Consider the following 14717-nt stretch of genomic DNA (forward strand, 5'->3'; position numbering starts at 1 on the left):
GAGGGTACTCTCAAAGGGCGAAAAGATCAAGTAGACGAGACACATCTACCAAAGGGACAGAAAAGGTCACTTAAATGAGTATTATCGTTGGCGAGTTATTTTAGAAAAACCGAAAAAAGTCAGAAATTTTTGCAGATTTTTGACCACAATTTCTCCCGACGCCAGTCGCATTGGCAAACTTGGACGTTTCTCGCTCTATACCATTTAAACAAGTCGGAAAAGTAAAATCTTCTACCGGACCTTTTGTAACCATAAAGTGCAAATTGACTGAACTAGTAGCATTTTTAGATATATTTTTAAAAATCCGAAAATGCGTTCCGAAAAACGTAGGTAAGCCATCCTTCTTTCCATTATGGTTTAAAAAAAAATGAATGAAACTTTTTGATAGCCTCAAAACGGTCTATTTTGGTATCTCAATTCAGTTGGAAAAGATGTTTATTTTGGTCGCTTATACCAACAACTTTTTTCTTACTTTATTTCTACTTAGTTAGGTATATCATCACATTCTGTTTAACCGTATAATATTGAAAAAATTGTCAACTTTAGTTACGTGATTTATTTATTTACAATTAATTAACAATAACTTTAGTCTTGAAATGGATTAATTCATAAGCGTTTATCACTCACAATTTATAACTTAACACGAACGCAACCATGTTGCTTATGTAGCAAACAACAATCTTTCTAGAATGTTCTTCGAGAGCTCCCGAACGCTTCCGAATATTCTAAATTTTATATTCCTGGAAAGAATGCGCCTTAGTTTCTTATTGCCGATGACTAATCCTCATGGTGCCTCGATGTCTATCGGAATTTCTAGACTATCTACTACAATATTCACCACAGGATAATGAGCCACAATGACAATGTATAGGTACACCCACCCCTGTCATTTATATCCTTTGCTCCACCCACGCATGGTTAAACTGTTACACTTCCTAATTGTGTATTATTATTGCATACTCGTTTCACAATGCCCCCTTGTCCCCTGCTCTCAATCTCACTGGGAGGTGGGGAAGGAAGTAAGGCGCTAAGATTGTTGCGCTAGGTCAAGAGATTTATAAAGGAATTCTACGATGCAACCTAGCACAATTGGTGTTTTTCAGGAAATCTAAGTTAACAGAGTATAATAATATGTGGGTACATAACCGATTTCTTTGTATTGGTAATGACGAAAACATATCTACATACATATGAAGGACTCGTAAAACTCAGATTATGAAAGTGCGTTAGAAGTAACAATTACATTTTTAGATATGTGTAATTTGTCAAGGATTTGTAGTGAACTAATTAAACACAATAAGTGTATAAAAATGAAATTTAAACAGTGATTTACATAATCTAGTAGCAGGTATTATGAACGGTGTTAATGGAACGACGACGCGACGCTAAGGTGGTATAATCGGGAAGGCACGTCGCGTGCATTACATCCGATCTGCATTTCTGACATGAATTTTCCATAATCTTTCCATTCATGTATCTGTGTAAAAGAATACCAACCTTGAAAACGTATTTGAATGATAAAATGATGTTAGAAATGTTAAGGTAGTCGATTGTTCAACCCCCTGCGAAGTTGTAGGCGTATGGGGCAGGTACGTCGTCGTCGTTTGGTTTTCTAACGAGCGTTGCGTGTGGTAAACAATTTGTATGTGTTTATAACTGTAATCTCATAAACGCATGCACCAACAATTTACACATTGTCTTTTGGTGTTTCAGGGACGGCGGCGACGGTGTCGAGAGACGTGGAGCGCGGCGCGTGCCCAGTCTACGGTTAGCGAACGGGCGGGTGGCCGCGGCTCAGTCCGAAGAGGAAATCCGCTCGCCTCCACCGCGCCGTTTAGCCAAGGATGACTCTATCAAGATCAGCATCGAGAACACGAACACGTGCACCGATTCTTTGGTGACCGCACTCGATGACGAAACGTTGCTTATCGCGGATTACCTTTCCAACGACATGAATTATAAGGGTAGCGGCAAAGTCCATTTCGGTGTGGACGATGTCTCGTTGTACGGCACCCCAAAGGAAGAGCCCGGACCCACCCCCCTGGGCTCCGCGGAAGCCGGTAAACAAAGTTTCCTCAAGAACCAGCTACAAGCACTCTTTCAACCCACGGACAACAAATTGGCCATGAAACTTTTTGGATCGAAGAAGGCACTTATGAAAGAACGGATTCGACAGAAAGCTTCAGGTCATTGGGTTATACATCCTTGTTCTAGCTTTAGGTGAGTACCTTAATTATTTTTGCGTAAACACGGGCATGCGGTTTGTACCTCTAATAGACATTCGCGGGACAGAAGCTGTTAAGTTTCAATATTATGAAAATTATAGGTTTCCTTCCCAAAGAAACCATAAAATTACTTACTTTGCAAGTATTTACGCTTAGAATTCTATTAATCTAGATATAAATAGCATAATTTTTACATAACTTTAAGTACCTAATTCGATTTTGATAACTGGGCATAAAAAATACCCTATAAAACGTTACCTGTTGCCAGTAAATATGCGCTTAATTTGAGATCTTTCCGGTAATTGTTAATACATATTTAATCGTGTAGTAAAAGTTTATCGTATCACCTTGAACTCGCCATCCTTCATAAAGAAGAAGAAATTTTCAATTCAATAAGTTGACTTTGACAGTTGATAAATTAATTGGGAACGTGTCTTGGTTCGCAATTTCTTTTAGAACACTTTGCCTCAATTTCTTAATGAAGTAAATTTCGTGTGTCTTATTCGATATGCGCCCCTTCAGCTAACTGAAAATCGTAGTCCTGATTGATCAATTTAAATTAATACATCATAAATAAATTTATTAAGGTTATTAGTACACATTTCTCAATTCATAAACGCTACTAGTACGAGTTGCATGTCCGTTGTATTGTTATTTAGATTGAGATTGTTATATCGTGTACTTAACTCTCTTAGGAAATAGATAACCCGCAAAGTGTAAATCAATGACAACGTAACCTTGTCCTTTACAAGTTGAAATTTAACAATCCCGTTTCTAGATAAAGTTTAATCAAAGAATTAATTACGCAGGGCAAAGTGATTACGAACATTGGGTACCTACCGAATTTTTAGTGTACGTACGCTTCCAGTGTTGCATTAAGTAATTATTTGCAGCTAGTGGTGCATTTTTCTCTTATTTTGTGCAATTGCGCGTTGGCAATAAATTCGCCTGATTAAGTGGTTACAAAATAATTGCTCTATTTGTCTAATCGAAAAAAGAATGAGAAAAATTTTCGTAAACGAGGAATGCGCAAACTTTTTCCACGTGTTTGCGTTAAGTTATGCGAATACCATCTCTGTTCTAATGTTCCAACCTTGACCAAGAATTAGGTATACAAAAAATCAAAACCAATAGCCTGTACTTTTGGTGGTCTCAAACCGCGGAAGAGTAGTACTTCTTAGATTTGGTCTCATTATATGCTTAATCGTTCTTTAATGAAAAGTATTCGGAACTAATGAAATGGGTACGTTTATGCTTTCTACCTACAACAAATTATTAATAGCAACAATCCAATCAAGATAAATTTACTCAATTCCTTACGGTGCAGCGGCACGATAGGCTATTAAGTTCTTGCATAATCGCGTGTTGTTTAATTCGCTTTGTATTGTGTAAGTTCACAACTTCCGAAATCTACAAAAAAGACTAAAACTGATGCTAATCATAAATGTACCTAAGAAGGTATACTAAATTGCCAAACAGAACGAGCGTTTATTAATTGCCCGTTTCTAAAAAATGTATAGTATTCCTATAGAATATTTAAATTTACCAGGCTCTAAATTTATCCCTAGGTATAGAAAGATGGAATTATTAAAATCTTATCTGCAAAGGAGGTCCAAATTATGGTTTCTGCATATAATTGTTACCACTGACTATACATATAACGCTTGTAGTACAGCAACATTACTCCACTGTACTATAATTTGGTCAATTAAGGTCGGGTATGAGGTAAAAGTAATACATGAGGACTCATTGGAATCCAGTGACTACTATTTTTTTGCATAGAAATCAAATTACCGCATTTTTTGTCAACAATCATATGGAAAATGATACCTACTTTTTTCATCATTTTATTCCGTGGTAATTTCTTGATTCAAATACTCCTTTCATTTTCTTACGTTCTCTTACAGTTTCGAAAGAGAAGATCAAAGAACAGCACAATACAACCGATAAAACAGATTGTAAGGCATCAGAGATTACAGCAGTAAATCCGAGGGAATATCGGTTTCAGTTATTATACAAAAGGTCATCAATTTTATCTCAACTTATTCAATGAATTGCACAGAGTTGGTTAGTGAAATTTTGATACTATACGATAATTTAAAACTTTTTTAACTATAATTAAGACAACCTAAAATTAATCAATTGAATTCATTATGGATTTGTCCTCCATGATTATTTACTACAGCTTACTGTTTTCGGCGCCACCAAATTGATCGGTTACTAATTTCTTGGTAGGCATGGTGTCAAACAACAAAAACTATGCGATAATTTAATTAAGCGCTAGTGTTGAAAATAGTGTTTTTGTGAACTATGACCTATGAGTATATTTACTTACTCAAAGTGTTGTATTCAACGAGGTTACGATCGGGGCTATTTGGAGGCCACGCGATATAAAATTTAGAACTTATTATCGTACTTCTGGAAGTATGCAATGGTGCACCATCTTGTTGGAAGATAAAGTGCATGATGCATCAAATATCTGTTTGATCAATTTTAGCCTACAAAATAAATTTTTGTTTTTCCCAGAATTGTTACTCCTAGTGAAACCATCACTGGAGCCGGAAAATGACACTTTTCAACTGAAATAAATTCAATGTTATATCAGATTTCTTTCGAGCACATTAGTTCTGAAAATCATATTTTTTCAGTGTGTTGTATAGGTCCTGAACCTCTTACTTTTAAATCCTTTGTTCTTTACATCTGCACATATTTTGTAATAAAAAAAGGTACTTCCTTGTTCTCTTCCTATCAACTGATACCATAATATTTTTGCCCAGCTCCAATTACCAGAGGTGACTTAAATGCTGAAGATGATGATGATAGCGAATTTAAGACAATTTAGATGTAGATTGTAGGAGAAAGAACCAATTTTATAAATGAATATAATAACCATACCTTAGTATATATGCAGTATCCCAAGATTTCCAAAAACGCCGCTAATCACAATTAAAGTTGATAACGCCAGCTTCGAGGGAACACGCCGAAAATAATGAGCAGTTCTTCGAAATACATTATCTCTTCTAACAGCGAGAAGAACACGTGCGTTAAATAAATTTTGTCCGATAAAAGTCCTTATCGCGATGATCCTACACCTTAAGACGCAATTTCACGTTTTACAATTAAATACACAAATCTAAATAAACATTTTACAAAAGCGATAAAATTACAACGAAAACTACGCAGTTACAAAATTTTGCAAACAACACTGAGATACAAATTCAAATAAAATTAATCAACGCTTTGCTTATTTCGCAAATAATCCCCCAGATTTACACTAAATAAATTGAAATATTGTCATGTACAGGATGTCCCGCCATTTTTTCGGTGCTTAGACTGAAATGTCTGAATTTTTAGCAGATTTTTCGTCCGGGTTTTATAATTAGGTATCTCAAAAACTCCTTAAGCTTATGCAAAATTATCTTCACAAAAAGTTTTTATTGGCTCTCCAGAGATTGTTTAGTCTCAGAGAAACCTAGGAAAGCGATTTTACAGATATCTCTAGAAATGCAGCAGCCGGGGTTGCCGGCCCCTTGGTTTTGTGGACGCTATGGCCAAGAGAGTCCCTACCTCGAATTTGTGTTGGGACTAATTCTGTAACTGAATAGCGGGACTGGAGCAACCTCCACTAAAATACTGTCCACTTAAAAATATAGACAAACATAGGAAAAATAGATTCCATCATTTGCAGAGGTCCTTACCAAAAGCTCTTCTGAGATTCTTTAGAGGATTCGTCATAGTTAAAAAAAAGTAGAATCTTTATAATACTCCTCAATATTTGGTAAATGTTTTTGATTCTGATTGACTGAATTTGTGGACATTCTCAAGTGATTTTTAGCGATTCTTTTCAGGGAATGTTTAAAGATTTTAAAGCTCGCTAAATGTGCTCCGGAAGTTGTTGGAGGTCTTGGTTACAACATCAAGGGATGCAGAAATTGGCGAGGTTTTCTGGAACACAGAACTTTTATTGAGATCTATTTTTATCTAACCGATAATAGTTTAGTTTTCATCGCGCCACCCTGTGGCCTCGATGGCGTACGTAGGTTGTCATACATTAGTTCTTCGGGAGAATTTGTACTTCCCCGTCAAACCCTTAAACAAAATAAACAACTTAGGTTCACGAACCTGGATGGCGTGGCTAGAGAACACACATTATCTGCTAACATGAATTAGTTAAACCGAGTACTGCCCAAAGCAATCCAATAATATCAAAACCATCGAATATCAATCATTCATTTATCGGGATTGAATGCGTGGGACGCGTAGGACTTAATATACGATTTGTGTACTTACAAAATATGTAATAATGTCATGGAGATTATTTTAAAATGTCAATAACAATGTATTTTCGTATAGAACCGGAAGGTATTTCAATTTATCTTCTACACATTCAAAACACGGCGACCTAGTTATTCATCACTTCGAAGGATTTTCAGTTTCTTTTTAATAAAAATATGCGTTCACGTCATACCGTAACATCGTACGAATATCGTTTTAATAAATAACCAACCAACACTTTGAGTTACCAGTTATGAAATTTCACTTCTATTATTTTTAACAGTTATACAGGATGTAACAACTAAGTCATTTTCGAGTAAGAATACACATTGGAAAAGACCATATGAAATTAAGTTCCATTCGCCCTTCTTCCAATGGATATTACGGATAACACAAATTTTAGAAATTTTGTTGCTAAACGAAACATTTGGAAATGTGTTGATTTGAAAAGAGATGATTGAAAACCATACTATTTTAATTGTTAGTATCTAAAATTTCAAATAATGGGCAGTCTACATACCAACTGAGTATTTAGAGTAATTTTGATTCAAAATATTAAAAGGCGTCTGAGTTATAACGACTGAATCCAAAATTATGACAACTAGCCCCGGTCTCCTACTCTAGATCTATAAATATTTCTTTGTAACTTCGTATTATAGCCAGAAGATGATACATCCATGAGTTCACAGATAAAAACTGTAATGTGTAATACAAGATATTTTTTGACCATTTAAAGGATGTGTACTTTTTATTCTTATAACACAATATCTTATTTGTACAGTTTCCTAATCTAAAAAAGCCACTGAAAAGGAAGCACGAAAGTCAAACTGTCATCAGTATATTGTGTCACGTTTCCATCATATGACGATAAATTGGGATTTTCGTAGCAAAGTTCAAGGATCACAAAAATGACAAACGATAGTTTACGAAACTGACAAATTCGTCACTAAGGGCAACTTTACTAGTCTTTCAAACGCAAATCATACAATATCATAAAATATTATCGTTTGGCTTGGTTGTTTAAATTAATAACGAGATTCTTGCATACGATTTGAAGAATATATTTACAAAGTAAGTCATTTGCGGTTATACTAATTATTAGTCAATGGTTATACTAATTAAACATTCTTCACATGAATAATTCAAGACTCAAGTGCAAGACCTTTTCGAGGCCAGGATCTGTCAAATTTGATCCAATATAAGATCTCTGTGATGCAAATTCACAATTTGGGATATATATGCAGTTGTTATCTGTTAGGTTAACGCGTTTAGCACAATATCTGTTGGTATGCAGGAAAGCGATCATTAATGACACTTTAACTGATTAGTACAAGCGTCACTTTATTACATTTTCGAGCGATGTAAATACGCGAAAGGTCCACCTTTATTTATCTATCTATCGCCCTTCCATTTGCATTTTAATTGGGATATGAAATGTTTGGATTAGAATCGGGGCAACGACTGAAAGTGTGAATACATTCTCATCATGGAACAAACATTTGAAAGTCCTTCCGTTTTCCGTAGCTTCGCTACGTTTGCAAAATACTAAAATTAATGTTGATGTTCTTAAACTTGTTATAAGTCCACCTACACGTAAAGCAATTTTTTAATACATAAAGATTGTTCAAATTAATGGTTTTACAGAAACCAACATCCTGTTTCGTGATATCCCCAATCAACAAATTCTGTCAGAATTAATCGTTTCGTACTCAAACAGCTTAAAGCCCTCCTCCAATACCCTAACACCATTTTCCTCTACATTAATTTTCTTGGCAACTTGAGCACGGGAGAGATTCCCGGAAATCGAAAATCGTAGGTGGGTCACAAATGGCAATGGTAATTTCACCATTCTCCTTTGCGCTATGAAACCACAGATTTAAAATCTGTGATGAAACTAAAGAGATAAAATCCTCTAAAAAAACTCCTGTTTTTAGTTTTGCGCCACCGATACCAAACTGTAAATCTCAATTTAGAAGCGGCAATAAAATTATTAGTATGCTAGGAAGGAAGTGCGCCCGAGCATGAATACGTATAATACGGAAAATGAAGAAGGAATATGTTTCGTGAATAACAATAGGTTCTGAATGTCGTTAATTATGCGATTGTGAACGCCGAAAGTGATATTTTAAATCTGTGTCGTCATGAATGGGATTATTGAAAAGGTTGCTAAAGGTATTATCAGCTTTCCCAAACTGACAGTCCCGCTAAGAAAGCTGGGATTTTCGTGATTCAAATCGTGAAACCTTGCTGGCCTCAGCTCTGAGAAATGTAAAAATAGAAATGATAATAGCATAAAAGGAAGCGTTTAGCAAAGTTTTATTCCAAATTCAAAAGTGCCTAGACATTTTATGATCCAATTGCCAATTTCTCTCTTATTTTATTATTTTGGTGGGTATAAAAGGTCGGGACATAATTCTGTTTTTCGACTAGTCGAAATCGATATATTAACTATACTGACCAAGTGGACTCTTCTATAGTGGACTAATCGCAACATGATTTAATAACCTTATTCACTTTACCCATTTCAGTATTCACTCTCCTATAAAATATCAGCTCTGTTGAGAGGTTAATTAATTTAGAAGAAGCAGAATGCCTTGCTTTTTGCTTTTTGATTTCTCCAAACTGTAATGTTTAAAATCAAAAAGTATAAAAGTAGAAAGTAGAAAAATTATACAATTCGAAGGTTTATCTTTTAATTATTTTTTATTCAGGTAAAAAACTTGTTACGGCATGTCGCAGCACAAAATTAACATGAAGCTGCAGTATTTTATTTTATTTCACCTCCCAAATTTCACATGATTTGTCGGTATTGGTAACGTATGAGAAGCGTGTAGAAATGTTGGAAACGTTTAAGAAAATTTTTGTTTCAAGAATGTGTAGGAAATTTTGGATATATATCAAACATTTTTAAGAATCTTAGGAATACGGGAAGACATTTAAAATTGAGAAAATCAATAGAAGAACATTTTTGACACGTTTTAATTTTTTCATAATGTGTAGCCCTTTTTGGAGATTTAAAAATTGTAACGAGAATCATCTAGAGCTAGACTTATCTACACTATCACGTTTTATCCAAGTCTTGGCGATAACGCATAAGAATTCGATATTCGAAAATATATTTCATAATTCTTTTTATAAGGCCAAATGATACGCCCCCATAATTACAGGCTAATATCAGATGCCAAATTCTTGAGAGAACAGCTTCTACCTCAAACGAGATATTAAAAAAAACGTTTTTGTATGTCTTACATCCTCAGGTACATCCTTTATGCCTAATTTACACTGCAAAAATTCTAATGAAATCAAAATAACTTGTTGAACAAAAATTTTAGTTATTTAACTTTAATATTTTTCCTCAATTTTTTTGTAATAAAACCTAGCATCATTTTTTATGGTTGTCCATACAAAAAAAGTCTTTCATATAATTTATAAGAAAATTTGCCGGTGCCGTTGAGCCGCTCCAAAAATGTTTTCCAAAAAATCCGACCCGTTATTTTTCGTTTCCATACGCCTAAAATACATTTCCAAAATTTTAACAAAATCCCGCGAATCTTTACTTCGGAAAATTGCCAACATACGTACGGCGGGGCCATCATCCCCCCGACCCAACCAAAACTGGAACGAAAAAAATTACGTCTTTTCGAGTTTTCCCGGGGGAGGGGGAGGGTGTACATTTGCCTTGGGCGCCTACATACCACGCGACGACCCTCGACCCTCAAAGGTTATTTTGGTGATCAGAATCCAAGATGTATGGTGGAACAAGTTGTGCCATTTTGTGCTTTTTAATGAACGAAGCGTCGCGTTTGTAAATTTTGCAGTTTTCGGGTGGTTGGTTGGTTCTTCGTTTAGGTGCCACCGGTAACTCTCGTCTGCCAATTACACAGAGATTTTGTTGCTTCTCCGCAACCCCAAAACAACAGCAAAAGTGGCAGCAAATCTTTAAAAGTGATTTAATTTGCTAACAGAATTTCATGAAGTTGCCCAAATGAATCGGGCAATACTTAATTCAAAACATTAAAGCCTAAAATAAAACGATAATTAAACCCATGAACACTCCCTTGACAATAACGTTTAAAGGCTTTTGAAAATGCTTCAGACAATTTTGGAAATGTTGGAAGAATTTTTGAAAGAACTTCGGATATGTTTTAGAAACGAGTAGAGAATTTTAAAGGTTTAAAAGCGATAATTTGGTGTGTTTAGAAAAATTCAGAAGTATTTCGGAAGTGATTGAAATGTTTCATAAATGTTTCTCAAACATGGAAATGTGTAGAAACGTTTGAAATGTTTTAGAAATGTCTAGTAGAATTTGGAAGTACATAAAAAACGTATACACATTTTAGAAATGGCCGCAAACTTTGTAAAAAATTATAAAAATGTTTCATACGGTGTTTCAATCGATTGTGCCCACACTAGTTTTTGGTGTACAAGTTTCCTCTAAGACTTTTTTCATTATCTTTTTTATGGTATAGGAATTATCATCCGAGGAGTCTTAGATGCTACATCCTGTATATTTACCCAATGCATTATTATTTATTCTTTTATAATTTCTCATTATTCTATTTGTAATTATCCATAAAAAATGGGCACGCATTTCCGGTAGTAATTGCTTGTTTTATCACAAATAATTTTTTCATTTTCATCTTGCCAATAAACTTCTCCAATACAAAAAGAAATTACAAATAGAATTGGATTGCAAGGTAAGTGTGTGGTTACCTAGGTGGTATTTAATGCAATATACTCACACATCAATACTAGCATTTAGATTTTCAAGTATAATAAATACCATTATATTTATTTCTAAATTGCGATTTTAGTTTTCTTTCGTCTGCACTTAATACATTATTTCGTTTGCATTTGCAAAATCTGTGTAATGTAAATCGGAAGCTTTTTCAATAACATTCATTCCAAATTTCTTCTGAAATGTCTATACAATGTATAAATGGTTTTTTATATTTATGTTGCGTGAGATCTTAGCGATCAGGCAAATAAACATGAAATTGTTTTCTTATACTCCAGGAATTCCTCTAGGAAGCCGATTTCAAACAGAAGCGAGGCAATAAATTTTTCTTTGTCATAAACATAAATCGAAAGTAAGTTTGTATTATACTCGATAACCAAAATAAGTTATTGTTGACGTGGCAGTCGATTTTAATAGATAAAAAGGTACACTTTTTGGGTATACGGAACGAATACTATCGTTTTGCTTCTATGCTATGTATATGTGCTAAAGAGAAATTACAAATTCGTTGGATTCGATATCAAAAAATGAGAAACTGAAAATTTGAAATCACAGTAACAGAGAAAATCTTGCTCTCAAACATCAATAATACCCTTAATTCTGATTTCGCGTTATTCAATGATAATACTAAAGTCGTTCAAGATATCGATGTAAAATTTGAAGAAGCTCGAAAAGGTGGCGGTTACTTATATAAAATAGAGTTTGTTACACTGTCGTGGCAATAGGAGTCCACGTTCATTTGTAGCAACGTAGTAGCACAAATTAAATTGTGTAGGCGGGCCAATTTTGCGGTGATTGTGAAAGCAAATGCCAACTTGACAGCACCGACTCGCACCGCACAACAAGGCAACGGCACCGCACTACCACCTATGTGAATGGGGCTTAAGTCTTAAGCCATAAGTTAGGATTGTTAAGGGATTATTTCCATTAAAAAGACTAGTAATTTGAGATCTAATCTAATAAAAAAGGGTTACAGCCATTTAAAATAGCAAAGTTAGTGTGGACTTCCGATCTTGCGAATGTGCCGCTATCTTGAATATATTTTCGTTCGATCGGAAAATTAGTGTTAGTTTTATGTATAAAGTTTAATACATTTATCTTGAACGAAAAACTCACTTGTCGCGAAGGACCCTATGCACTCCTTCAAATTTGAAGTTAAATGTGTCAGATTTAAGTAAGCGAGTTAATGTCAATTTGTTGTAAATTGGTCACAACGCTCTTAAAAAAGTAAAAGTGCGGTACAATATTTAGATTTTTTTAGGCAAAGTGAATTCCTGAATTTTTTTAATGTTTCTCCGAAAATGGATGAATGTTGTAATTGCGAATCTCTAGGTATATATGGAACCTAGCCGCGTACAGTAATAGCATCAGACTAGGGATTTTAGGGCAAATGAATCTCAAACGTATATGATAGGCAACTAAGTGCGGCACAAATAGTTAAACTGTGTCATCCATTAATCCCATCCCATTTTTTTGGCAAAATGCTCTGCAACCTACACTAAGCACACTGTTACATTCATTTAATGGATTTGAAAATTCCGAAATACCCTCAGGATTGAGTATTACGGTTTTAGGGATGATGTTTAAAACAACTAAACGAGATTATATCCTCTCCTCCAATTTTTCAGTAGAAATTTGATACGCTAGGATAATAGCGGATATGGGTGGACTTTTAGCCTTTTTGTGGCGCAAAATGTGATTAAAATGGATATTACGATACAGAATTCTACACCTGCATTAATATACTTCTAGATGCATAAACATTATTTTACTTACTGGTACGTTTAATAATTATTACTATCAATTAGTGTTGCAGTTCAGCGATCATCAGCAGTTGAAATACGAATTAACATGACAATTAATATGCATTATTGATCACTAGGGGTAAGTCCACTCACGGTTATTATTATATTAGCCAAACTGGGCGAAACTTAATTAGCAACTGTGGCGATCCATTAATTACTTACCGTGTATGAAATATGATACGGGATGTTCTTTTTGTTGTGTACAGTGTACTTCTACTCACTAATTACGTAATTTAATTCGAGCTCCGTTCCGGTAAGCTATGCCAAAATCCGGAAACAAATTACCTAAATGTCTTTTCCACACGTAATTTTAGACAGTTCTTAATGGAGATCAAAATAAGCGTGTAAACAAATTTAGAAAACGAGCTCCTGGGTATGGCTATAGCATGTGCAAAACCAAATTTTGACCCTGGTGTTAGTTTTGCTTTTATTTAAAGTGTATGGCTTCATTTAATTGCTTCTATAAATAAGAAAATTGGTACTTCAGCTTTTATTCCAAGTGCCTATGTATCAAATTTCATTTAAATCCCTCCATAAATCCACAAATAATTGCATGTACTACCTAACCTTCTTCGTACCGGCGATTCTCGAACCACGGCTTCGTCGCCCGTATTGATGAACACCTGCCTTCGTTATCTTGCACGAGGCTTGTTATTAAATAAAGCCATATTATTCTTCGATAACGCCTTTACAAAAACATATAGCCAGATAAACATTTTGCCTTACGTTGTATTTATGCGTTCTAAGATTTATGATACTCACTAAGTATAACAAATACAATTAACACACTTAAACAATGCCGAAATTTACAATTTAAAAAACTAAGGTTAAAGTAACAAAAGATTAATAAAGATTCCAATTCTGTGTATTTTTGAACTAAATTCCCAGCAGGTCCTATTAAATAAATTGAAAAATGTCACATACACTATATCCCGGCTGCTATTTTCAACATTTAAACCGGAAATTACGTAGGGAACACGTACATTTTATAGTACAGGGTGGCTCGCTCTTATCTTTGGCATTCTTTCATTCTAGAGAAACGACACTCCCCTGCAGTTGACACAACAATATCATTACACAACGGCAAGCACAAAGGTCCCTTCTTTTTTGTGTAAGCATTTCAAACCTGCTCTCTTGCCATACTTCATATATTTCATAGTTCCAACTAACCTCTCCGATGGTATCCTTATCCACATTAGTTTCTGTGGGTCTAAGGGTTTAAGCTTGTGAATGAAGTTAAATTTGATAACAAACTATTATCATCAGTGTGTGGATAAACATGAAAGATATGTATTTTATATGGGAGTTTTTTTAACAACTTATTTCCTAAATAACGGCGGAAATGCAGGAATTAGCTAAATAATTTGTTTCATGCAAATGTCGAAACATTATATATTTGAATGAATACTATTTCAACCAAAAGTTTGTACCCAGAAGGCAGTTATTGTGGAAACAAATTTCCACATTCCACACATTTTTAGCAGTCTTAACTCTCTTAAGTCTTATTTTCACTTCTGCCACACATGATCACTGTTTATCTCTGCACCGAGCAAATCGCGATGATTTTTAATTCCTTTCTTCCTATTTTGTGTTAGTATAAAATCTAACTAACTGTATCCTTTCCTTTTTCGCCCTTCCCTCGCCAGGTCGAAACAGAGTGCATCACGTAAAGGA

The 14717-nt window shown here is 34.7% G+C and overlaps 1 protein-coding gene across 1 annotated transcript; it reads left to right on the forward strand.

Moving 5' to 3' along the window:
* Window positions 1–1522: 1522 nt before the first annotated feature.
* Window positions 1523–6560, forward strand: LOC116173419. The gene is made up of 4 exons (XM_031490930.1): window positions 1523–1542; window positions 1714–2222; window positions 5659–5666; window positions 6501–6560. The coding sequence occupies exons 1-4, from the start codon at window positions 1523–1525 to the stop codon at window positions 6558–6560; spliced, it is 597 nt and encodes a 198-aa protein (XP_031346790.1).
* The last annotated feature ends 8157 nt before the right edge of the window (window positions 6561–14717 follow it).

Source organism: Photinus pyralis, unplaced genomic scaffold (assembly GCF_008802855.1).
Source record: "Photinus pyralis isolate 1611_PpyrPB1 unplaced genomic scaffold, Ppyr1.3 Ppyr1.4_LG1, whole genome shotgun sequence".
NCBI lineage: Eukaryota > Metazoa > Arthropoda > Insecta > Coleoptera > Lampyridae > Photinus > Photinus pyralis.